At 40.3% G+C, this 27631-nt stretch overlaps 1 protein-coding gene across 2 annotated transcripts in view; it reads right to left on the reverse strand.

Annotated features, from left to right (window-relative positions):
• Nucleotides 1–5732: 5732 nt before the first annotated feature.
• The window catches only part of LOC135110865 (uncharacterized), a 65632-nt gene continuing 43733 nt past the window's right edge, over nt 5733–27631 (reverse strand). The window contains exons 4-7 of one of the 2 annotated variants that reach the window (XM_064023483.1): nt 24966–25180; nt 22296–22421; nt 19132–19420; nt 8764–9004 (exon numbers count right to left, since the gene is read on the reverse strand). In XM_064023483.1, the coding sequence (XP_063879553.1) occupies nt 9002–9004; nt 19132–19420; nt 22296–22421; nt 24966–25180 (633 nt within the window). In that variant the 3' untranslated portion in view covers nt 8764–9001. Of the gene's footprint in view, nt 9005–19131; nt 19421–22295; nt 22422–24965; nt 25181–27631 lie in introns of both variants that reach the window. The other variant, XM_064023484.1, reaches the window with a different exon arrangement.

Here is a 27631-nt window from a genome sequence, read left to right on the forward strand (position 1 = left end):
TATATATATATATATATATATATATATATATATATATATATATATATATATATATATATATATATATATATATATATATATATATATATATATATATATATATATTTATTTATTTATTTATTTATTTATTTATTTATTTTATTTATTTATTTTTTTTCAGAGTAGGGACACTGGCATAAAGGAAAAAAAGGTGGTAAAAAAAAATCCTCACTGAAAACGTCAGCTCCCAAAGACAACAATTTAAAGGAATATTAAAAGTCACAAGGCATGAAGTTAGCAATATCAGAAGAGCAGATAGTATGAAAATAATGGTAGAAGGAAGCAAGAGATGTAACATTGCTACAGAGTGAGGCTGAAGGCAGTCAGTTAGAGAAGAGGAGTTCATATATGATGAAATGCTTTTGAAATCTGAATTCACCCTGTTCAAAAGACCAGTGCGAGTGTGGAAGAGGGCAACAGCAGAGTGTTATAGAAGTGATAGTTATCTTGAGGGTTGTACCAAGTTCATAAATGGATGAATTGGGTTTTTAAGGCATTGAATAACACAAACTTTGCTTGCTTTACCCTAGTCAAAAATTTTTCAAAGATCAGAAGTAAGACATTCTGTGGCTCCTCTGTATGAGCTGTTTAATTCCTGAATGTTTAGATGTCTAAAAGACATGGAAAAAATTGAAAGTGGTATCATCAGTGTAGGAGTGGATAGGACAAGAAGTTTGGTTTAGATCATTGATGAGTAATAAGAGAGTGGGTGACAGGACAGAACCCTGAGGAACACCACTGTTAATAGACTGGAGAACAGTGACCAAAGCAGCAATAAAATAGTCAGAGCAGAAACTTAAGATGAAGTTACAGAGAAAAGGATAGAAGTTATGGGAAGGTAGTTTGAATACGAAAGCTTTGTGCAAGATTCTGTCAAATTATCTAAATTCCAAATTCAGTAAGGAAGATCAGAAGATCACCAGAACAGCAACAATGAAATCTATACTGGTTGTTAGATATACATAAGATTATGAAATTATAGCATTTTTCTCTTGAGAATAGATTAAAAAAAAATTTTACTAGACAAAAGCAAATTAAACCAATAGGATGGTAGTTTGAAGAATTAGAGCAGTCACCCTTTTTAGCAACAGGCCGAATATAGGCAATCTTCCAGCAGAAGGAAAAGGTAGGTGTTGATTGACAGAGTTGGTAGAGTTTGACTAAGCAAGGTGCAAGCACAGAGGCACAGTTTCAGAGAACAATAGGAGGGACCCAATGAGGTCCATAACCCTTCTGAGAGTTAAGGCCAGCAAGGGCATGGAAAACATCATTGTGAAGGATCATAATGGGTAGCATGAAGTAGTCAGAAGATGGAAGAGAGGGAGGAACAAGCCCTGAATTATTCACGGTAGAGTTTTAGCAAAGGTCTGAGTGAAGATTTCAGTTTTAGAGATAGATGAGATGGCAGTGGTGCCATTGGGTTGAAATAAAGGAGGGAAAGAAGTTATGAGGGGAGTTAGATCTATAAAGATTTTAGCATCTTCTAATGATGGAGTTTTGGCTTGATGAAGAACAGTCTTGGCATGATTCTGGGCAGAAATATAAAGTGCATGTGGTTAAGGTTGTGGAAGGCTCAAGTACTGTTTGTGAGCCACTTCTCTATCAAGTATAACACAAGAAAAAGTAGAGTTAAACCAAGGTTTGGAAGGTTTAGGGAGAAAGAAAGAGTGAGAAATGTATGCCTCCATGCCAGACACCATTACCTCTGTTACATGCTCACGCAGAGACAGGTCACTTGCATGGAAGCAATAGTCATTCCATGCAAAATCGGAATACCTCCTCAGGTCCTCCACTTGAGGAGGTATTATTCTGATCTTCCATTAGCAGAGCAAAATGCCAGAAGCAACTCTGCTCTAGGGAATCCTGAGGAGCAAATTGGAGGGATAGGATAAGATTAGGTTGTGATAAGAGCCCAATGGAGAAAAAGAAGAATTAGAGGTTAAAGAAAGGTAAAGAATGTTGAGCTATCCAAGGAATACAAGTATGGTGTTGCTGCACAAGTTCCTCTGGGTTGTGGAGAATAGTAAAATTAAAACCTAATTCACCAGGATGGTCAGTGAAGGGAGGGGAAAACCAAAGTTGATGGTGAACACAGAAGTCTGCAAGAATGGAGATCTCTGCATAAGGAAAGAGAGGATATGCTCCACTTTGTTAATTAAGTAGTCAAATAATTTTCTGCAGTCAGAGGAGTTAGGTGAGAGGTGTACAGCACAGATAAATTTAGTCTGAGAATGACTCTGAAGTAAAAGCCAAATGGTGGAAGTTTCAGAAGGTTCAAGAGCATGGACATAAGCAAGTTTAGTCATTGCACACATAGACTCGACATCCAGGATAGAGAAGGGAACACAGAAGGGGCAACTGAGTTGCCTCAGACACCTGCAATTCAGTGAGGAAAAGAAGATAAGAATTAGCAGAGGAGAGGTGGTGTTCCACAGATTGAAAACTATATCAAAGGTCATGAATGTTGTAGAGGTTTTTGTAAAAAAGAGCAGTCTAGCCTGGGGTCATTTGTAGTCCCCTCCCCCTGATGGGGACTGAGACTAGTATAGGAGTTGTCATTTATAATCTTTAATTTTGAATGAAGGGTATATGTGTATTAGATGCATGTAGAGTTGTGTGAAAAGTTAGAGTTATCTTTTGAGGACAGGTGAAGACAGTCCCTATGTGTCTCACAATACAAATGGAAATGTTCAGGAAGATCACAGCTGGGTTGGAAGCAAGTTTACAGCACCCACCTTTGCCAGTCTGTATGAGCCCTCCCTGTGAGTAATCACCATTTTGACAGGTGTCTACTATATATATATATATATATATATATATATATATATATATATATATATATATATATATATATATATATATATATATATATATATATATATATATCAGCTATGGTTGCATGGAAATATACATACAAACTTTGCTAAAATAATTTTGATTTTTTCTCATATTGAAAAATGTGTATAAAGTAAGGCTTTTACCAGGATGTTAGTTATAATCACACACATAACGTATTCATGACAGTCAGTCAGATACACATGGTACTAGTGATAGATGAGTGCAGTATACATGAATCATACCACATATTTACAAATAACATTTCCAAGAAAGGGATGTGCATAATTTACTCAAGCTCAACCAGGGTACATTTGCAGCTGAAATGGTAAAGATATGCAGCACTAAACAAAATGTTACACATTTGCCTGAGATGGGTATATACCACAGCTATACAGATATCACAAGATAAGCACGATTCACTAAAGGTTGTTTTTAATTTTCTTTATTTTCTATCAAAGTACATCATATAACTTTTGATATTGTATTCATGTTCCAACTATGTGTTATGGCCCAGTGAGGTATTTCATCTGAGTGTAATACTGGAATATCTGTATAATGAAATGGTCTTCAGTGATGTAAATTTAATGCAGTATTATTGAAACAACATTTCACTGTGTAGTACCCCAATCACTCAAATACTGTGCTTCTGATGATTCCATACTTTTCTTATATTATGGATATTCAGTATTCAAATACATTTAAAACAAAATTAAAATATATTGGTATGGTTGATGTACTATTGGTTTTATTTAACAGATAATGCTATGAATTGTTAGCAGAAAAAGAAAAATCCAAAACCTATGTAATGTTTATGAAAAAATAATAAAAATGAAAAGAAAAACTATCATGTCACATGTTTATCGATCATTTTTCTTAATATGTTCATTTTAAAGTAAAAAAAATAAAATAAAATTGATTGTCTTGAAATTGAAAGTTCCTGATAGCTGGAAGTTATGGATAAATATATTTATATATTTTTTTTTCAGGTAACTTGTTCAATATCACACTAAAACAAGAAAAGTGGTATTACAAAAATTGGTTAATCAAATCCTTCTGCAGACACTGCACATTAGAAAGCATGAATTATATTTGAAATTAAAGAAGGTAATGATGAGCCACATCCTCTCAAACAGTGACATGTTTGAAAAATGCATTTCAAGATGATATGCCTTATTTTTTTTTTTTTTTTATAATTATAGTTATAAAATTTTCTTATGAATACCTTTTTCCTAAATTTCAACTCAAAATCCATTAAAAAATTATATATATATATATATATATATATATATATATATATATATATATATATATATATATATATATATATATATATATATATATATATATATTGGAACCTTGGTTACTGAACATTTCCCTTTCCAAACACCTCGGTTTTTTAATAAAAATTTCAACTCATAATTGCTTCAGTTGTTGTATCATAATTCAGTATTCGAACGAAGTTAATTGATTTCAAATACTACAAGACATAGCAAAAAGCTGCCATTTAATACTAATTTATAGTTTCTATAAATATTTCCTTCATTTTCATATATTTGGAGGAGAGATACAGAGGATAAAACAGTAAATGAATCTATGAAATAAGTGAAATGTGATACTCTGAAGAATCTTGATGTAACCAAACAAGGTTCAATGTTCAGCGGTAATCCCTAGCCTCCTGTGGGTCTCCCTATGACCCACAATGCTATCACTACTGCATAACTGCATTTTCCCTGTAGCTTTTCCCAGCAGCAAAATGTTTAAGATGTCACCTTCATTCAGGCAGTGAGTGGGTTGCTCCTCTCTGTGGTGTCCCTCTGTAAGGCTTTCCTCACTTGAATGATAACAAAGAGAATGCCTGCATGGTCTAAGCAATATCTTTTCATGAGTTCTGTGTCACTAAGTTCATTCATTATATCCTTTCTGGATAAAAAATTTCTAAGCTGGAGATGTTGTGGACCAGCCATCTTAGCAGTGAGAGCATCAGTCATTACCTGCTAAGACATGGTGGATGGCCGTCTGAGAGTGGATTAATCTATTTTACATTGATTCCCATGGGGAAAATAATTTAAGTTTTTTAACATTTCAGATTTCAAACAGCATTCTGGAATGAATTAAGTTCAAAACCCGAGGTTCCACTGTGTACGTACGTATGTGTATATATATATATATATATATATATATATATATATATATATATATATATATATATATATATATATATATATATATATATATATATATATATATATATATATATATATATATATATATATATATATATATATATATATATATATATATATATAAGAAATAAATGAGTGTAAAGCTATGGAAACAAACTTTTTTTCATGATAGGAGTACCTCAAATACTCCTGGTCCATATCCTGTACTTTTCTCTCCTGATGATGTCTTTTATCTCTCTCTCTCTCTCTCTCTCTCTCTCTCTCTCTCTCTTTCCTTGGATAGGGAGTGTCCATACACTTTTCTTTTCATGTATTTTGACTCATCTCCCATATCCTGGCATTCCTCAAACTGTGCTGTGGTTATGAACTTTGTACACACTTGTTCCAAGACAATAATGTAAAATGCAAACTGGTGCACCATAAAATCTAGTGTTTGAATTTTTTTTTTTTCCACACCTTACTATGAAGAATTAGTTTGCATTGTGTGTTTTACTTTTGATAGAAGGGCAGTCTGTGTGAAATGAAGGCATACCCTAAAACATTCTCCTTGCCTTGTCTTTCTCTAGCTTGGGTGCCTCATGTTTGCTACCATGGAAATGTAGAGAAAAAGGAGTTCATAACCACATAGTGATCACATAAACATGCAACAAGTGAATGAAATAAAAGTCTATCTTGTGAGAAAATGTAAGCAAAGAGGCACAATACATATCCTCCCATCAGTAAGAATGAGGCTGAAGAAGCTGTTAACCAGCATGAAGCTCAAGCATTCCTTGCTTGATGCCATGAAATTATACAGGACACATTTTTATAACAAAACAATGTTACCATTAAAACATAAGATCATCATATGGTAACACTTAATACAGCTGATGCATAAGAGGAACTTTTAAAGCACCAGCAGGAGCTTTAAATTTCAAAGTCTTTGTGAATCTGGTACTGAGATCACTGCATCACAGCTAGGTCTTTTCTAGAACATCTTGACCTGACTATGCCCAAACCACTTTCTGGATCTGACTCCTTCCCCTTCTCTCAGTTAAAAGTGAAGTGTCATAAAACATCTCAACCTAAAGGTACCTTTTTCAAGAAGTTGTGTGAATACTCTGATATTGTGTGAACAAGGGTCATAGGAATTAATGTCACTTGCGAGTTGTGTCTCATTTAATAAGGAGAATAGGAGAAATACTATCACAAATTACCAAAATGGTAGAGCAGTCTTTACGTCAAACAGTATGTTATAATTATAACACCTAGTTTGCCTTTATTCAACTGCAGAAGTGAATACTCCCAAACTGTTTTCTCATGGACAGAATGCTTTGCATGGTCATGTAAAATTTTATCCTGTGTTAAAGTTGACCTTTGATATTTGGACAAGAATTCAACAATTGGTGATGTGCTTTGGGTACAGGATGATTCCCGCTTTTGAGTTGCTGGTAATGGAGCAGTAAATTATGATGCAATGTACTTTGCCAAAGAGTCATCACAGAAACCACCATTTGTTCTTCTGAGCCTATACATGTACATTTTCATGTGAGTATATTATGTAAAGCATCCTTGCAGTTTCTTTCTCTCATGAACAATGAAGATTTTTATTTTCTTTAATGTAGTGAGCCACCATGATTATTTCATACTCATTTACTCTATGTAGCACAGTGGAATGTATGTATGTAAGCATGTATATTTATGTGGCTCAGTGCATCATTGATGCATTGATTGTGAACATTTGTTATCACTTGTTTTAAGAGTTTTGGGATTGCACTGTAGATATATTTACTAAACATTATAACACAACACTTAAGAGTGTTAATAGATTTGTACTAAAATTAACATGAGATACATGAGAAAAGACTAAAGAGTCAACTGAAAACAATCTTGCAGACGAAAAATTATTCAAGCTTACGTTGTTTTGTCATATGTTGCTTACTTGGCCTTCAGTGCTCAATCTTTATACAAGTATAGATGGTACAGCCATTTTATTGACACTGAATTGTTGATCCACATTAACATGGTGCTGCAGGTGATATAGGCCAGTGATATGTACCATTACAACAAGAGCTTCTGCTAGTGATAGAGCTATGGAGGCTAGTAGCACTCTTCTCCAAACCCAAAGAAGCATTGCATCACCTAGTCTAGCATGCACATTTCTTATGAAATTCATATTCTGTGGTGACATTTAGCTGGGAAACTTTAATCCTACAAGCAGTGGTTTCCCGAAGATTGAGGTCAGTGTCTGCCGACCCTGTGGCACCTCCACAAGAAAAAGTGTGCATTTAGTCCATAAGAAATAATGGGAAAATGGGACTCTATTTTGCAAACTGGTCAGTTTAAAATCAAATTTGTTTGTAGCAATGTAACTTGTGCAGATTATTACATAATGGAATGGAGCTCAACACACACACACACACACAATATACCTGTGTATCTTGTATCAATGTTGAGCATGTTACTTCCCCAGCTACTACTGAATCTAGACCTAGATCAGCAAGCTGAAAATTACTACATTTTGCTTTATCAGAAGTGCAAGTTGCAAGTTACTATATTTGGGCCTTGTAGACATCCAATTTGGCTGAATATTTGTGAGTAATTTTAATAATTCTTCCAAGTCCTGCAGAGAGAGAGAGAGAGAGAGAGAGAGAGAGAGAGAGAGAGAGAGAGAGAGAGAGAGAGAGAGAGAGAGAGAGAGAGAGAGAGAGAGAGAGAGAGAGAGAGAGAGAGAGAGAGAGAGAGAGAGAGAGAGAGAGAGAGAGAGAGAGAGAGAGAGAGAGAGAGAGAGAGAGAGAGAGAGAGAGAGAGAGAGAGAGAGAGAGAGAGAGAGAGAGAGAGAGAGAGAGAGAGAGAGAGACTGACTGATTGGCAAGCCTGTCTGAGTACTCAGTGATGATAAGTCTGCAAGTAATAGTGGGAATTGTTTTGAGGCTAAAACAGATCAGATGCCACAAGCCATGTGTCTTAAATCCATTCAGTTCTGGAATGGAGGTGAAAGATTTTTTTCTTAAATTATATCCATTCCATTTGATATACTGAGTTGTAGGTAATAATCCACAATTTTAACAAAGCTTATACACAGACTTCATATATATATATTAGTGGTGCAAGATCCATCAGTCAATTTGCTGCTCAGTACCAGACAAAAATTAATACTGAGTTTTGTTGCCAGAGACCAATACTGTTCAAGTGCCTGGCAACTAATTACACATTGAGAGAACTACTGACTGTTACTTAGATATTTGGATGCTGAATAAAAGGCTAATTTGGTAAGAAAACCTGTCTGTTTAATATTGTGAATTTGATGAAAGTATTAATCATTCTCAAGCATATAAATGAAATCACAACAAGAAAGCCAACACTATTTGTACAGCATGTTATATTACACCATGCATTTTCTTCACATCAAGGCTTCATTGAAATTAAATGCTTTGAAATGAAAAGAGATAAAAAATATCTCTTGAATACATCGATCAGAATACCAATATGTGGCTTCCTTTCTTTATACAGATGACACACGCAAAAACTGTACGTTGACGCATCACAAATGAAACAAATGTTTGTGTATCAAAACGTGCATTATGATGACTTCCATGTTTGTCTAAAATCTGACGTGATCACAATCAACCTGTTTGTAAAAAAGTACAAAGGACTCCTTTTCATACAACAATCTGCTATGTATTCACAGATTGACACCATGGACATCCAGCAACATCACTCACTTCTTATCACAATAAATAACATCTTAGTGCTACTTATCCCTGGCCTGCCAAACACATATTTCTCTCAATTATTTTTTCTTCTTGTTTGCCTTTTTGTTTGCAGTGGCAGCAGCTTGTCTTGAGGACTGCACACAGAAGAACACTGCTCCTGCAACCACCACGGCCAGAATCCCTAGTCCCAGACAGGCTTTCTCTGGGTTTTCTCGCAGCCAATCAGCACACCATTCAGTGAAATCATCACTGTAAAAAAGAACATTTAATGAATATAGCCATCTTGAGATAATAAATTTTGATAAACAGAGACATAAAAAATAATCCATCACCACTTATGACTTTAGCTGTGCATGGGGAGGTTCCATTATATGATAAACCAATGATAGAAGACGTGTACATTAGGGACTACTTTCTTTGTATGAGTGCAAAAATCTGATGATTCGAGCTTAAGTTTAAATAAAACGTGTGCCTTCCTGCACCCTCCCGCTAACACATCCAGGCTGCATGGTGATGTATGATGATTCAGATGTACAGAGACAAAGTTTGTGGGCCCCAGAAGACAACTGGCCACCCCCTCCTTATCTCCTACCTAACAATTATTCTCCCTGCCAGTTCCCTTTTAAACTGAACTCAATGTTTCTCACTACTCCAACCCTTACAGGTTATCATACTCTCACTATATCATTTTGCTTAGAAGCATGTTTACAATACCTGTCACTGATCGGTGCTTGGATCTGTTAGTGTTACTTTTTTAATGTAGAAGGGGCACCAGCCAAGAGCAACAAAAAGCCCCACTGAGGTGCTGGTCCCCGTACTGAGTCAAAAGCGTTAGTCAAAAATTACTCAATGTGTCTTGAAACCTCCCTCTTGAAAGAGTTCAAGTCATAAACAGGTGGAAATACAGAAGCAGGCAGAGGGTTCCAGAGTTTACCAGAAAAAGGAATGAATGATTGAGAATATTGGTTAACTCTTGCATTAGAAAGAGAGGGACAGAATAAGGATGCAGCAAGGCCATGGGAGAAGGAAAGGCATGCAGTTAGCAAAATCAGAAGAGCAGTTAGAATGAAAATAGTGGTAAAGATAGCAAGAGATGCAACATTGTGATAATGAGAAAGAGGCTGAAGATAGTCAGTTAGAGGAGAGGAGTTGATGAGACGAAAAGCTTTTCATTCCACCCTATCTAAAAGAGCAATATGAGTGGAACTCCATGTGAACCATACTCCATACATGGATGGATAAGGGCCCTGTACAGAGTTAGCAGCAAGGGGGATGAGAAAAACTGGCAGAGACAACTCCTAACTTCATAGAAGCTGTTTTAGCCAGAGATGAGACATAAATTTCCAATTTAGATCATAGGTAAAGGACAGACCGAGGATATTCAGTGTAGAAGAGGGGGACAGTTAAGTGTCGCTAAAGAAGAGGGGATAGTTGTCTGAAAGGTTGTGTCGAGTTGATAGGAGGAGGAATTGAGTTTTGAGGCACCGAATAATACTAAGTTTGCTCTGCCCCAATCAAACATTTTATAGAGATTAGAGAGGTCAAGCATTCTGTGGCTTCTTTGCATGAACTGTTTACTTGCTGAAGGTTTGGATGTTGTCAAAAAGATGTGGAAAAGTGCAGGGTAGTATCATCAGCAAAGTGGATAGGACAAGGAGTTTGGTTTAGAAGATCACTGATGAATAAATAATAGGAAGAGAGTGGGTGACAGGACAGAACCCTGAGTGACAGAACAGTGACTGTCTACCATAGCAGCAATAGAACGGTCAGAAAGGAAACTTGAGATGAAGTTACAGAGAGAAGGATAGAAGCCATAGGAGGGTAGTTTGGAAATCAAAGCTTTGTGCCTGACTCTATCAAAAGCTTTTGATATTATCTGAGGCATCAGAAAAAGTTTCACCAAAATCTCTAAAAGAGGATGACCAAGAGTCAGTAAGGAAAGCCAGATCACCAGTAGGATGGCCTTGACAGAACCCATACTGGCGATCAGATAGAAGGTTGTGAAGTGATAGGTGTTTAAGAATCTTCCTGCTAAAGATGGAGTAAAAACTTTAGGTAGGCAGGAAATTAAAGCAATAGGACAGCACTTTAAGGGATTAGAACAGTCACCCTTTTTGGGAACAGGCTGAATGTAGGTAAACTTCCAGCAAGAAGGAAAGGTAGATAATAACAGATAGAGTTGAAAGAATTTGATTAAGCAAGGTGCAAGCACAGAGGCACAGTTTCGGAGAATAATAGAAGGGACCCCATCAGATCCATAAGCCTTCCGAGGGTTTAGGCCAGTAAGGGCAAGGAAAACATCATTGCAAAGGATTTTAATGGGTAGCATGAAGTAGTCAGATGGTGGAGAAGAGGAAGGAACAAGTCCTGAATCATCAAAGGTTGAGTTTTTAGCAAAGGTTTGAGTGAAGAGTTTGGCTCTAGAGATAGATGAGATGGCAGTAGTGCCATCAGGTTGAAATACTGTAAAGGAGAAAAATATGAAGAAGCAAAGTTATTGGAGATGTTTTTGGCTAGGTGCCAGAAGTCATGAAGGGAGTTAGATCTTGAAAGATTTTGACATTTTCTACTAATGAAGGAGTTTTGGATAGTTGGAGAAGAGACTTGGCATGATTCCAGGCAGAAATATAAACCACATAAGATTCAGGTGATGGAAGGCTCAACTACTTTCTATGGGCCACCTCTCTATCATATATAGCAGGGGTCGGCAACCTATGGCACGCGTGCCAGACTTGGCACGCAGAGTGCTTGCCTATGGCACGCCACGTGATATGGAGCAAAAAAAAAAAAGTAAAGCAACGAAATAATGAGAGAGAGAGAGAGAGAGAGAGAGAGAGAGAGAGAGAGAGAGAGAGAGAGAGAGAGAGAGAGAGAGAGAGAGAGAGAGAGAGAGAGAGAGAGAGAGAGAGAGAGAGAGAGAGAGAGAGAGAGAGAGAGAGAGAATGTGTATTGTACATCCTTACAATTATGATTTAAATTTTCGTATGATTCTAAATAATTCTTTCTTTTGATATATTAAAATGATTAAATTAAAACGAAAATGTTTTGTACCCGCGATGAGGTGTACGTGAGCACAGCGAGATGTAGACGAGTATGAGACACGTTGGCCCCCGCCGCTGGTGACGCATCAGTCAAGCAGCGCTGCTATTTCAGTGACTATTTAGCTGCCCTGAGTGACGCTCTTGCTAGTTACTCTCATCATGGCTACTGCGAAAAAAGTCAAACTTGATGTCCGATCATTTCAGTCATCATGGACAAATGACTTTGGATTTATTCAACAGAATGATCGTGCTGTGTGTGCTCTCTGCTGCGAAAATGTCGTGTGCCGCACATCTAGTGTTAAAAGACACTTTGAAACAAAACACGAGAAGACTTTCAAGGACAGTGCAGACAAGACTGAAGCGATTAAGAAAGCAGTATCCCGCTATGAGAAACAAAGTAATGTGTTTAAGAATCTGAGTGCTAGCAAAATCAATGCAACTGAGGCCAGTTACAAACTAGCTCTGTGTATTGCCAAGCATGGAAAGCCTTTTACTGATGGAGATTTCATAAAAGCAGCTTTCCTAGAGTGCTCTGAGGTGCTTTTTGATGGCATATCAAACAAACACATGATCATCTCAAGGATAAAAGATATTCCTGCCTCAGCTAGGACCGTGGAGAGACGTATTTCTGAAATGGCTGCTAATGTAGGTGAGCAACAAACTGTTGCTTTAACAACTACACCTGTGTTCAGTGTGGCCCTGGATGAAAGCGTGGATATAAATGACATTCCCCGCCTGGCTGTTTTTGCCAGGTACAGTGACACAGAGATACACGAGGAGCTGTGCTGTCTTCAACCTATGTATGGCACTACCAAGGGGGAGGACATACTGAAGACATTCACTGACCATTTTGAGGAGAGAGGGGTTGACATAAGAAAGATTTTTGCAGTTACAACAGATGGTGCCCCTGCTATGGTAGGAAAAAACAAGGGTTTTACCAAGCTTGTTGAGGATAAAATTGGACACCCCATTTTGAAATTGCACAGCATAATTCATCAAGAAAATTTATGTGCCAAAATCTCGAACTCTGATCTCAACAAGGTGATGGCTACTGTAACAAAAGTAGTGAATTTTGTTGTTGCACACTCTTCTCTTACGCACAGGCAGTTTCAAGCTTTCCTTGAAGAGGTGGACAGTGCTTACAAAGATATACCCTTGCACAGCAGTGTTAGGTGGCTAAGCTGTGGGAAGGTATTGGAGAGATTTGTGGAATGCTTTGATGAAGTCAAGCTTTTCTTAACAGAAAAAGGCCAAGGCTACCCTGAGCTGGAGGACAGAGACTGGATTGTGAAACTTATGTTTCTCTCAGACATCACCAAACATCTAAATGACCTCAGTCTTCTCTTGCAAGGTGCAGGAAAAACAGTGATGGACTTGTATGATACTTGGAAGGCATTTGTTGCAAAGCTTGCAGTTTACTCATCAGATATTAAAAATGGTTCTTTCCGTTACTTCAAAAACTTGAAAAACTTATCTGCAACTCATCCTATCAACACTACTGATCTTCAGGTGTACATGCAAGAATTGAAATCTGAGTTCTCAATCAGATTTAAAGATTTCCAAAACATCGGCCCAGTGTTTTCCTTTTTAATCAGACCAGACACGTTTAGATACAGTGAGTTGGACGCATCTCTTTTTGAGTGGATGGAAACTGAGGAGTTGCAAATGCAGTTAATTGACTTTCAGGCATCATCATTGTGGTCAGCTAAATTTAAGGATCTTCGAGAAATATTGGAAACTAGTACGACTGATCATGCAGCCTCCATATTAAGTTCCTGGACATCACTGCCTGATAAATTCAGTTGCATGAAGAAAGTAGCTTTTGCATTGCTATCAGCATTTGGATCTACATATCAGTGCGAGCAGATATTTTCACACATGAAGCACATCCTCAATCCCCATCGCAGCAACCTTACAACGGATCATTCTGAGGGTTGTGTAAAGCTCAAGGTGTCCAGATATTCACCTGAAATTTCAACTTTGGCCAAAGGGAAGCAAGGGCAAGGATCGCATTAATAATGTGAGTACAATTTTAAAATAAAGAAGTATATTTTTAGTTACTAAGAATAATAAATGCTACAAAAAATGTCACATTTATGTTATGTATATGGAGAAAAATACATTTTACTTTAATTACAATGGTCACTACATACTCAGTCATAGTGTATAATTATGATTTTCATTTTCGTAGGCTACATATAGGGCTGAAAAAATAACATTTGGCACGCAAGGTAGTAAAAAAGTGGCATGAATTATAAACTGGCACACTATGTTCAAAAGGTTGCCAACCCCTGATATATAGCATGAGAACAGGTTGTATTAAACTAAGGTTTAGAAGGTTTAGGTCGAGAGAAAGAGTGAGGAATGTATATCTCCATGTTAGACACAATCACCTCTGTTATGAGCTTCGCACACAGAGATGGGTCTCTGACATGGAAGCAGTAGTTATTCCAAGGAAAATTAGCATAATACCTCCTCAGGTCCCCCCAATTAGCAGAGGCAAAATAGCAGAAGCACCTCTGCTTTGCAGGATCCTGAGGAAGGACTGGAGCAATAGGACTAGATACAGATATGAGATTGTGATTGGAGGAGCCCAATGGAGAAGACAGGGTGACAGCATAAGCAGAAGGATTAGAAGTTAGGAAAAGGTCAAGAATGTTGGCATGTTCTTTCATTTGTTGTCTTTGGTGTGGTGTTGTGTGTGTGTGACTGACCATATGGTGTATCAAATGTGCCTTATTTTGCCTCAAGGGCTAACTATGCCTCCCAAACAGTCAATGAGTTCCAGTGTGAGCCCTAGCAGTAAGGCTAAGTGAGCTAGAGTACCAATAACACTTACAAAGAAGGTAGAAATTGTTAAGGGGCACGAGTGGTGAGTGAGTTAGCCTCTCTGATGCATTAACTAAACCTTGGTGAGTTATGTGCATTTTACATTTAATATGAAATCATGTTCTTTGTTTGCTATTTTCTCTTTCAGGCTGCTTTACTGACAATTCTGTAAAACAGGTGTTTGTTGTGTTTGGTAGGTGTACATTTTAGCTTGAAAACTTACCTTTGATAAGGGTCAAACATTATTAATTAATTATGTGTTTCATTATACAAGAATTCACCATATGAGCAACTCATATGAAACCTAACTACCTGTATCATCAGGATCTCCATGTACTTCAAAAAGATAATGTCTGGGAAAAGCTACAGCAAGGCACAGTTTTTCCACCATATCTTTGAATTATGCTGATATGCATCAAATATTTCTAGAATACATTAAGATATATGTTACATTTTGTGAAATCCTCAATCCATAAGAAAAACACCATGAACAGATGACCTAAATAAATAAATAAAAAGGATCATTGTGGAGGTGAAGTGGTAGTAATCTAATGCTTCAATGGCATAGGAAGGAGTCTAATAGTTACAGTTTCCTTGGTGTGCAGCACATCATGTTTTGTCACATGTTCACACATCAAGACATGGCTTGTAAGAATGGCTTCAGAGCATCATATATCGTGTGGCAATAAGGATGTGTTCAGTGTGCTCTGTACAGTGTATTGTGGTTGCATTATCTCCCTTCCTTCTACTTTGTACAGTGCACTACTAAAACATTGTTTTCTTCCAAGGTAAGAACAAAATTTCATTACTGCACTGTACTCTAATCTTATTATGTCCTACAGTATTACTTAAAGTATAGTAATAGAAAGGGACAGTAAGAAATCAATACACTAATACTATACTGAGAGAGAGAGAGAGAGAGAGAGAGAGAGAGAGAGAGAGAGAGAGAGAGAGAGAGAGAGAGAGAGAGAGAGAGAGAGAGAGAGAGAGAGAGAGAGAGAGAGAGAGAGAGAGAGAGAGAGAGAGAGAGAGAGAGAGAGAGAGAGAGAGAGAGAGAGAGAGAGAGAGAGAGAGAGAGAGAGAGAGAGAGAGAGTGTGTGTGTGTGTGTGTGTGTGTGTGTGTGTGTGTGTGTGTGTGTGTGTGTGTGTGTGTGTGTGTGTGTGTGTGTGTGTGTGTGTGTGTGTGTGTGTGTGTGTGTGTGTGTGTGTGTGTGTGTGTGTGTGTGTGTGTGTGTGTGTGTGTGTGTGTGTGTGTGTGTGTGTGTGTGTGTGTGTGTGTGTGGACATAGTACACATTCCCCTTATCTACCACATTTGTCATTCAAATGAAAAGGCTTAATTGTCTTCATTGCTTTTGATCCATTGACTGAATATTGTCTTGTTGAACTGTAATGATTGAATACTGTACTATACACACACACACAAACACACCCACTTTTGCATAAACACGTTCACTCTTTCACACATACACACACACACACACACAGAGAAGGGAAATTTGAAGTGTACACATCCTTTTTCTTTACATTTAAATGAGGACAGTATTTTATTGAACAATACAAGACAAACAGCTGTTATTAACTGCTGTGAATATAATGTGGAATGGGGAATCAAGAGAGATGAGAGGATATCTATGACCAAACGACTCCATCCATAAATAATAAACTGCATTCGTTAGATGTATCACAATTAACAAACTTCAGATATAGCAAATTTTTGGCTCCATCAACCCACCTTTCCCCATATGTGTTCGTCATATCGGGGATTTACTGTATGATCATTTTTCCAGATTTATCATTATAATACATCCAGTGATGCAAAACCCTTGTAATATTTATCAAAACCTAATATTAACTATTAAAATACACAAGCTTAGTCAGTTTGGTTGAGAATAATGGAAAATAAGGATAATGTGTATCTCAAAGTCCTTGGTCCTGGGCTGAGACAAGACATTCCACCAAAACAACAGGACCAGTGAACAAGTGTATTTCCCAGCCTTTCCCAAGACACCTCAACCTCAACTCAGGAGCAGGTGCCACCCACACATGAAGAAAGTGCCAGCACCAGCCCAAGAAATGAGAGTGAGGAAGGAAGGCAACAGGTACAATGTCACAGAAAAAGAAAATTGGACTCAAGAGGAAACTCAATCTCAGGAGTGGAAGCAATGACTAAGCCAAGACAGCAGACACACCAGGAGGCAACCAGCACAAAGCAGTAGCAGGCCTGGTACCCTCAGTGCAAGTGACAGGGTCACACTGGGGAAGGTCCGCAACTACTGCCAAAGCCAACTTACTCCTTGCACTACTGGACAAAAATTACAACCAGAGGAAGGAATTGGTGCAGGTCTGCCAGGTGACCCTTCTTACCCTGATAAGTGTCAGTGGCAGCTACAACAGCAGCTGCCAAACCAGCCTTCTCAGAGAGAGAGAGAGAGAGAGAGAGAGAGAGAGAGAGAGAGAGAGAGAGAGAGAGAGAGAGAGAGAGAGAGAGAGAGAGAGAGAGAGAGAGAGAGAGAGAGAGAGAGAGAGAGAGAGAGAGAGAGAGAGAGAGAGAGAGAGAGAGAGAGAGAGAGAGAGAGAGAGAGAGAGAGAGAGAGAGAGAGAGAGAGAGAGAGAGAGAGAGAGAGAGAGAGAGAGAGAGAGAGAGAGAGAGAGAGAGAGAGAGAGAGAGAGAGAGAGAGAGAGAGAGAGAGAGAGAGAGAGAGAGAGAGAGAGAGAGAGAGAGAGAGAGAGAGAGAGAGAGAGAGAGAGAGAGAGAGAGAGAGAGAGAGAGAGAGAGAGAGAGAGAGAGAGAGAGAGAGAGAGAGAGAGAGAGAGAGAGAGAGAGAGAGAGAGAGAGAGAGAGAGAGAGAGAGAGAGAGAGAGAGAGAGAGAGAGAGAGAGAGAGAGAGAGAGAGAGAGAGAGAGAGAGAGAGAGAGAGAGAGAGAGAGAGAGAGAGAGAGAGAGAGAGAGAGAGAGAGAGAGAGAGAGAGAGAGAGAGAGAGAGAGAGAGAGAGAGAGAGAGAGAGAGAGAGAGAGAGAGAGAGAGAGAGAGAGAGAGAGAGAGAGAGAGAGAGAGAGAGAGAGAGAGAGAGAGAGAGAGAGAGAGAGAGAGAGAGAGAGAGAGAGAGAGAGAGAGAGAGAGAGAGAGAGAGAGAGAGAGAGAGAGAGAGAGAGAGAGAGAGAGAGAGAGAGAGAGAGAGAGAGAGAGAGAGAGAGAGAGAGAGAGAGAGAGAGAGAGAGAGAGAGAGAGAGAGAGAGAGAGAGAGAGAGAGAGAGAGAGAGAGAGAGAGAGAGAGAGAGAGAGAGAGAGAGAGAGAGAGAGAGAGAGAGAGAGAGAGAGAGAGAGAGAGAGAGAGAGAGAGAGAGAGCCAACGCGAGGAGGCAAGGGAACAGACCCCCCAGCTGTCACCTGACCGTGGTCTCCGCCAACGTGAGAGGACTCCGCACCAATGTAGGTGACCTTAGCCACAATTTCGTGCTGAGACATAGTGCTGACATTGTCGCAGTAACAGAAACGTGGCTGAGTGATGAGGTGGAGCCGACGTTCGGCAAAATATCAGGCTATTCCCTGTGGGTGAGGAAGGACCGAAAAAATAGAGCAGGCGGAGGTGTCGCTGCCTGTTTTAAGGACGGCCTCCAAACACAGGAACTTGAGGTAGCCGTGCCACACCTGATGGAGGCACTGTTCTTCAGGGTGGTACTTGCAGATAACAGTGGGCTTCTCCTCTGTGTCATGTACCGCCCCCCGAGACAAGGACGAGCCCCGCTAGACTTCCTGACGGAGGAACTCGACACCCTGCTCCAGCGTCACAAGTGTTCCCATGTGATGATAGTGGGGGACCTGAACTTCCACATGGAGCAGGATGCCTTCAGTAATCTCCTGACTGTTCAGGCCCTAACCAACCATGTCACCTTCCCTACACACGAGCGGGGAGGGCTGCTGGATCCTGTGGTGACAGACCTACCCGAAGCCAGCATCAGCTGCCAGCAGCTAGGACCAGTGGGCAGCTCAGACCACTTTGCTGTGCTGTCTCAGGTCGAGCTGCAAACGGCGAGGGAAGACGCTATCCCGCGTACCGTCTGGCTTTGGAACAGGGCGGACTGGCCATCCATGAAGCAGGACATGGAGAACACGGACTGGGAGTCCCTCCTAATGGGAGATGCTGAGACCAAGGCACGCACCCTCACCACCAGGCTCCTTGCCCTCCAACAGCAGCATGTGCCCTGCCGAGTATATCTCTCCAGGCCTGGTGATCCCGCCTGGTTTGGTTTTCGCTGCAGAGCATCTGCCGAGGCCAAGCATGCTGCCTGGGTGAGGTACAAGCGACACCCGTCACGCAGGAACAAGACGCTGCACCGGGAGGCGGGTAAGAGGATGACGTCTATCTGCAGATGGGCGAGGAATCAGCTAAGGGAGGACAGAAGGCGAAAGCTCAGTGGCCCAGGTGTTGGCAACAAGACCTGGTGGAATCTGGTGAAGGAGCAGCAAGGAGCATGTCACCGCGAGACTCTTCCTCCACTCACCAGACCTGACGGATCCACCGCCACGAGCAGTGCAGACAAGGCCAGACTCCTCGCCGAGCTTTTCGCCAACAAGATGAAGGCTGACGACTCGGCACGACCTGTACCACAGCTGGCCCCGGAAACTGACTGCACTGTCACCTCTGTCTTGGTGACGGCAGAGCAGGTTGAGCGGCTACTTGGTGCGGTGGATGTGGGTAAAGCCACAGGCCCGGATGACGTCAGCCCACGGCTCCTCAAGCACTGCGCTAGAGAGCTGTCAGCTCCTCTCACCACCGTCTTCACATCTTGCCTGAGGGAGAAGAAGTGGCCCTCAGTATGGAAGGAAGCGCGTGTGGTACCGGTCCATAAAAAAAAACTCAAGGTCTGAGCCCAACAACTACAGACCCATCTCCCTGCTCTCAGTGATGGGCAAGTTGCTGGAGAAAATAGTGGCTGCTGCCATCTACCAACACCTGAGCGAGAACCACCTCCTCTCAGACAGGCAGTTTGGCTTCAGGCCTGGCAGATCCACCGCAGACCTCCTCCTCATTATCTCCAAGGACTGGCAAGACGCCCTGGAAGAAGGCCTGGACACCCTTGTGGTGGCCCTGGACATTGCTGGGGCTTTTGACAGGGTCTGGCACGCGGGGCTCATTGAAAAGCTTCGCGCCAAGGGTGTCCAAGGTGACCTGCTAATGCTGCTCGAAGATTACCTCCAGGGTAGGACCCTTCAGGTAGTAGTCAACGGGCAGTCATCAAGGCCTTCACCTGTCCGGGCCTCAGTTCCACAAGGCTCTGTCTTGGGCCCAGTCCTATGGAACATATACATCGACGACCTCCTCCGGCAGCTGTCATCTGTGGCAGCATACGCCGACGACTGCACACTCTCCCGCTCCTACTGCCGCCTCGACAGTCAGCGTGCCGTCACTGAGCTGAACAGGCAGCTCGGACTGGTGGAGCAGTGGGGAAAGATGTGGCAGGTAAACTTCGCTCCTGAGAAGACGCAGGCGATGGTCATCTCGCGGTCCCCAGGTGCCTCACACGCAGTCTCAGGACAGCTGCGTTTTGGAGGCAAGAGCCTGCCACTTCAGGATTATATCAAGATCCTGGGCGTGTCTGTGGACCGCGGCCTACGCTTCGATCACCACATCGGTGTCGTCGCCCGCCAGACCTCTCTCCGAGTCTCTGCCCTGCGCAGGATGGCGAACACCCTCGACCCACGGGGCATCCTCACGCTATACAGGGCACAGATACGCCCATGTATGGAGTACGGTGCCCTGTCCTGGATGTCGAGTGCCCCCACCCACATGCAGAGACTGGATGCTGTGCAGCGGCGAGCTCTGCGTCTGGTGGCCACCCATGAGGACCAACAGCACCAACCACCAGTAACGTCACTGGAGCATCGCCGGGACGTGTCGGCGCTAGTGGTGTGCCACAAAACTCAGGTGCAGAGGGTCCCTCACCTTGACTCCCTGAGGTTGCTGCCACACACAGTGCAGAGGTGCACCAGAGCTGCGGCCAGTAGCGACGAGCTAGTGAAGGTGCCTCGATCTCGCTCTAGCCAATACCAGCGTACCTACACAGCCAGGACTTCGCGGCTGTGGAACATGTTCACGGCGGCCACGCCCCAAGTGCAGGACATGTCCACGCACCAGGTGAAGCTGGCAGCCCACAGCTGGCGTAGCACGCACCTGTCCCCACTGGTGCTTTAAATTTTTATTATTTTATTGTATTATTGTATTAGCATTATCATCTTTATGTTAAATATGTATAGTGTTATTCCTGTTAATAATACTATCATAGGCTTCTTAAATAATTCCATACTCAACGTGGAATTTTAAGCCTTTCTGTAAATATTTGTTTAAAAAAAAAAAAAGAGAGAGAGAGAGAGAGAGAGAGAGAGAGAGAGAGAGAGAGAGAGAGAGAGAGAGAGAGAGAGAGAGAGAGAGAGAGAGAGAGAGAGAGAGAGAGAGAGAGAGAGAGAGAGAGAGAGAGAGAGAGAGAGAGAGAGAGAGAGAGAGAGAGAGAGCTTAAAATGGGATCTCACACCCTCTCCCCACAACATGGGAGTATGAAATCAAACAAAATAGTTCTAGGTGTGCAGCTGAAATAAGATGCCACTTAGCTGAGTGTGTGCTGTCACTAGTGTCCATCCTCCCTCCACTCACACTACCACCACCCACACCACAAGCAGTGTGTGTGCCATCACCCTCCCTCTACTCACACCACTAGCACCTACACCACCAGCTGAGTGAGTGTGTGCTGTCACTCTCCCTCCACTCACACCACTACCACCTACACCACCAGCTGAGTGAGTGTGTGCTGTCATCCTCTCTCCACTCACCACTACCACCTAAACCACCAGTTGAGTGAAAACTATGAAAATAAAGTTAATGACAGAAGACAAACAGTTATCTCTCAGTATTTTAACAAACACAGTGAGCCTGGAGAAGTTGTGGCAATCCCACACCTAATAATAATCAAGTTATTATCATGAGTAGTCCCCAAGGGGATTTGCAGACTAACTCAACCCTCACCTCAACACACTTTACAAGTCAACAACAATTCTCCCATCAATGTATCAGCCAACAGCCTCATCCATTTGCTCGGGTGGATAGTGGTTTCAGTTGCAAACTTGAGGGATTTGAAGGTGATACTTGGTTGTGCAAACTAGGATATAAAAAGGTACTGAATTTTATGGGAACAGTATCAATACATCTCTACCATGATGTGCCAAATGATGATGAAAGGAATGAAAATGTGAATAACAAATTAGGTACATCAAATAAATGTGAATGAATGAGATGTAAAGAAGATGAGAAGGGTACGGTCAAATACAGCACTCTCAGGGCACAACTGTATTGTAGCATTTCTTATCCTCCTTTCACTAATAAAAATAAAAGTTTGACGTGTATTTCAGTTGGTTACATTAGCATTAATATTTGTCCGGTGCTTTATGGAGTGGGTCTAAATTACGTGAAATGTGGGAAAACTGCATGTGGGGTCTTGTGTCGTGGGAACCAATTCAAATCAGATCTATATGCTCTAGTATTTCCATATCATGCACTTTAGGGGGTCACAATTATACACAACATAGAAGAGATGATTGTATATGTTCTTTCAGACATAAAAGTTAAGTGTTGCAACTGATTTGCACTGAAACTTTAGTGGCATGGCCTACTCACAAAGGTGTCTTGGGATGAGGAACACTCTCTGCCCGAGCATTTCTGAAGCCATCAGAGGCAAAGTGTTCCAGAGTGGTGGCATCCACTGCTGGCAGCATGTAGCGGTACAGGCGACCTTGCCGGAACCTGTTTAGAGATATGGACCCAGAAAAGGATAAAAAATAAGTTGGTACACTCTTTAAGTAGAATATTATGAATACTTCTTAAATATATGCCTCTACCCACCTCTGTATCTATATCTGATGCCTGTTTCTAAAGAGGGTAGTCATGACAGAAAAATCCCCATTTATTCCTGTTCGTACAGTCTCTCTTTGCATGCTCCAATTCTCTCATGCTCCTCTCACTTTTTTTCTCTCACTTACTGTGGTACTCTATCTTTTCATTTCCTTGGAAATTGTCTTAATGCATTCACCTCATCTACCAGACTCATATACATTCTTATTCATCTCCCTTTCTGTTGTTCTTTCTAAGTGTCAGACCACCTCAGTATGGTGCAGTTGATCACTAAGTTACACTACATTTGATTCTCTGAACCTACACATGTCATTTCTTTACCCTTACTTAACAAAACAATTATCAGACAAACTTCCAATATCATCCTCTTCTTTAGTTTACTCGTGCCACTTCATAATGAGACCATTCCCTACTCTGCACCTACTCCAATCCTTGGCCCACAGTAGACGAAATGTCCACAAGATGATATTTCTCACCAAGGACCAACAGGGTTATATATAATATGCTCTACATGACTGCCTTTATGTTGAAAACACATTTCATTGTGTGTCCTCCACTGCTGAAGAAAATGTTCAAACACATGGATTTATGCCTGTAATGGCGTTCGTGATACCATATGCATGGAAACTTATGGGACACCCTGTATACAAAAAAGGTGGATTCTCCACACATCACAGACATTAATCAAGTAGCTCAACTGCTTAGATCTTTGTTTTGTCATTCCACAACCAGCATACATATGCCAATTATTCCTTTGGGTTTTTTTTACTTGTTTACAAATCTTGTTTTTGTTATATAATGGCTGACTGGTTTTCTCTTTAGTACAGCTCTTCTTTCATTTCATCTTTCATGAATAGTTTTTTTTTTTTTTTCAGTAATCCAACACACAGAAGACAGATAACTACTGGTTTTAGTTTGAGTGTTAATACACAATTTTAAAAGTTGCATGCACTTACAATATCTCTGAGAGAGCTTCCAGCATCTTTCAAGGCAGCTGTCAAGCAGGAACTGGAACAAGTGTATTTACAGGCAAGCAACACTCATAAGGTTGTTGGAGATTCTTTAACGTGAATAAAAAAGTCCAATTTTAAAAGTATTGACATATACAAAGTTGCACAATCTATTGATGAAAATCGAAGTTTGTTGATATAAGGATCAAGAAAAGGAATTTTTTTTTAGAGCAGCTGGTTGCTGAAAGTTTGTTGTAATAGCCTCCAGTGTAAGGAATTCATGATATGAAATCAGCTACTGAATCCACTGGCATAAATGTTTAGTGGTTAGGAGTATAAAGGGCCCAAAAATGACTTTGGGATCTGACAATGGTTATGGTTCTGACATTTAAGGCATTTGTGTCATGTCTCATCAAAGGCCTTGCATAACTCAAGATCTGTCCCACCTTCAGGTGAATTCCCAGATCTGGTAAACAATCCAGAGGATTTTTTATTTTTTTTATTTCTTTAAAAATTAACACGGAACAATTTAAAACTGCATCCCACTCTTGGTGCACAGGATCACAAGGATCATATGTAAGACATCTCTCTGGTACTAAATTGATCAGGTTGTCCGAAAACATGATGCTCACTCCTTGGTGGAATGGCTGTGACTGATGAAGAAATGGGCCCATGTGAATCAATGACTCTGAATCACCATGAATTGTCATGATTTGAATCAACTCAATTAGCTTGGTGTAAACAATTATATTGAAATTAGTGTGGCAAATCAACACTAATCATGAATCATGTTGATTCTTCCTGAATTAAACCGATTCAATTCATAAGGAATCATTTGACTCATCATTTTGAGTCGGCACCATTCCCACTTTCTGAGTCAAATTGTCAGAATCAATAGGCAGTAGTGTGTAGGATGCCTTTGATGAGTATGGATGTAGAACTGTCTCGTTGAAATAGTGGTGCTGCTGTGGCCAAGGCGGCACAGTCATGGTTGTCAAACAAAAGTATGGATGCATAAATTTAATACTAGGAGACCTGAATTTGGGAGCTTTGGATATTTATTCCTTCCTCTGAAGATTGCTAGTCATGAGACCCCACTGTACTCCAAAACTCTCATACTCTACTCTCATATATGCCATTACATCCTTATTAAAAAAGCTTTAAATTCCTTCAATAAATTTCTATCCACACCATACATCATTATTAATCCAATGTTGCTATCTAATTCACTCTATCATACACCTTTTCTTATGGTCTGTGAGTGCAACACAAAATTTTTTCTTTTTTATCAATGTTTTTAAGTGTCATCCTGAGTAGAAAAAAAAAATTAAATCCATACATTTTTACCCTTTGTAAACCCTCTTGGTTCTTTACTATTCCTACTCTCTGTGATCTTCACCACCTGTCTTAATCCTAACTAAAGTAACCCACTTCCTTGTTTGTGAAGCAGCTACTGGTAATAAGGAATGAAGATCATTTTACTCACAGTATGAATGAGGGGAATGTCTTCACTCCAAACCTGCGGGTGGTTTGGCCTCCTTGGTCATCACGGTCAACCACTGCCACGTTTTTCTTGTTCTTCAGCACAGCAGCGACGGCTTCAACAGTAGACTGCAGCTGGACACATGAATCACAGTCTGCCCGGGCAAACATAACCAGCCAGTCTCCTGTTGTGGCTCCAGTTGCAGCCTGAGTCAGATGCTGCAAAATACTGAACACTTACATATGGTGAAAAACACAGCCAGAGCTTTTCTTCTATTGAGCTACAATACTTTTTTTTTTCATATGAAATAAAAGAAATAAATTAGCAATTCATGTAATAAATTAGCAATTCATTACTGTACAGAATGGCATGTTTCATGTCTACATACATGAGTCTACTTTGCCATCTGATAACAGCTCACTAATTTGCATATGCTTGTTGTGTGAAGGGTCTCACCTCATTTTCTTTGTCATGTCTACTGCTATTTTTCCTTCCATTTTGCAATATAGAGCAAGCTACACTTTGTTCTTTTTCAATCTTCATCATTGTATAACCAAATGTATGTCAGTGAAATACTTCCTTGATGTGATCAGTCTCATATATGTTTCTCATTTCACTCTCAAGGCCATCATATTACAACTACACTGCACATTCACCTTACTATAAGGCATTTTCAGTGGTGTCACCGACAAGTAAAACACTTTGCTTGCAAGGCAAATGAAAGCATATGTGCCCAGCAGAGCTTTTGCCTTTCCAGGCCTAAAAGGCAAACAACCAATGCCTTTCCAGGCCTAAAAGGCAAACAACCAATCAGTGAGTAGTAGAGCATTAGAATATCATTTAAGTTCCCATTAGGAATGTATTTTGAAGAATAAAATATAGAATATAATGCTTTTTGAGACCAAGAAAATTGGTGTTGTATAAAGAAATATTTCTTTTCTTGTCATTTCACATTAAAAAGAACCTGAAAGTGACATAAAGCAAGGGAAAGAAGGGAAGATGCTGCATTTTCTGGTTTTATTTTGCATCTTGTTAACCAATAGGCATTTTATCCGACTCCATTTCGTGGCTGTGACTTTAACTCCAGATCAGTGCTTTTTTTTTTTTTTTTTTTTGTGTTAGTGCATTTCTTGCATCATCTCTTCACATAATCATGTGTGGGCGAGAAAATATTACAGTTTACATGAAGTTAAAGCAGGGAGAAAATTACAGTTGGCTAAGAACTCATACATGCAAACTCTAAATATGAACACATGCTGCCGCCACACACCTCACATGCCTCTCCTCTGCTCTGTCCACTGCTGCCCTGAAAAGCTCCTCTTCTCAGGAAAATAGACCAAGAACCTTAACTAATGGAAGCGTCTATTAATATTTCTTCCTGTATCTACAGAATTACTAACTAAAGTCAACTGAGTGATGTACATGACAGTTTTTCACAAGGGTGGTGGTGCCTGTCATCTGACAGTGGGGCTGTGAATCGTGTTCAGTAGAAAATCAAACACTGTATGCTGTGCCAGTATCGTAGGTTTTAGTGACCAGCTAGTTTCAAGTGGCCAGGTGTGCGCATTGCCCTATTTTCACTGCCGGACATATGGCTCATTTACTCCCAGCCACAGCAATGCACTGATCTTCCTGGACCCCTCTTAATGTTATACTTTGCAGCATGGATTGAAAATGACCCACCCTAGCTGATTTTTCCCAAATAAAACAAAATTCTAAACAAGAGAGTTTTAGGAAATTATTCTTACTATGTCATTCAAAATTTGATAAGGAATGACCATGTAAAAAAATCTGCAAAAAAAATTGGTCTAATCTATAATATTTTATACTCTTCTTTCAATTGCTTGTGAAGCAATATGACAACAAACGAAAACCTGTGATCAAAGAGTTCACTGTTGATGGGGTGGCCATATGATAAATTTCCCAGTGTAATTTTTGTGTGTATTTACCTAGTTGTGTAATACAGGTTTTGAGCAGGACTCATAGTGTCCTGTCTCCATATCTAGATTTATCCAGCATTTTCCTAAATTTATGCACGTTTGGTGCTGTAATAACCTCTTCATTTAGGCCGTTCAAGATATCCACAGTTCTATGTGAAAAACTGTACTTCTTGATGTCCCTCAAACACTGACTCTTCCTGATCTTCTTTGAGTGCTCTCTTGTCTGTCCAGCTTTATCTTCTTCCAGCAACACCTGCTTGTCTATCTTCTCAATGCAGTTAACTATTTTATACATCGTTATTAGGTCTCTTTCTCTTCTAACTTGAAAAGTTGGCAGTCCCATTTCCTTCAACCTCTCTTTGTATATTAGGCCTTTCAGCTCCAGTACCATCCTTGTAGCTGCCCTCTAAACTCTTTCCAATTTCTTTATATCTTTCTTCATATACGGAGACCACACAATTACTGCATATTCCATTCTGGGACATAGTATATAGGCTATAATTTTTTTCATCATAGTCTTATCCATGTAATGAAATGCCACCCTAATATTTGTGTGTGTGTGTGTGTGTGTGTGTGTGTGTGTGTGTGTGTGTGTGTGTGTGTGTGTGTGTGTGTGTGTGTGTGTGTGTGTGTGTGTGTGTGTGTGTGTGTGTGTGTGTGTGTGTTTTGGTATATAATTTTAGTGTAGTTTATTATTCTCTATCCTGCAGTATTTCACATAAAAATATA

This window comes from Scylla paramamosain, chromosome 21, assembly GCF_035594125.1.
Source record: "Scylla paramamosain isolate STU-SP2022 chromosome 21, ASM3559412v1, whole genome shotgun sequence".
Lineage (NCBI taxonomy): Eukaryota > Metazoa > Arthropoda > Malacostraca > Decapoda > Portunidae > Scylla > Scylla paramamosain.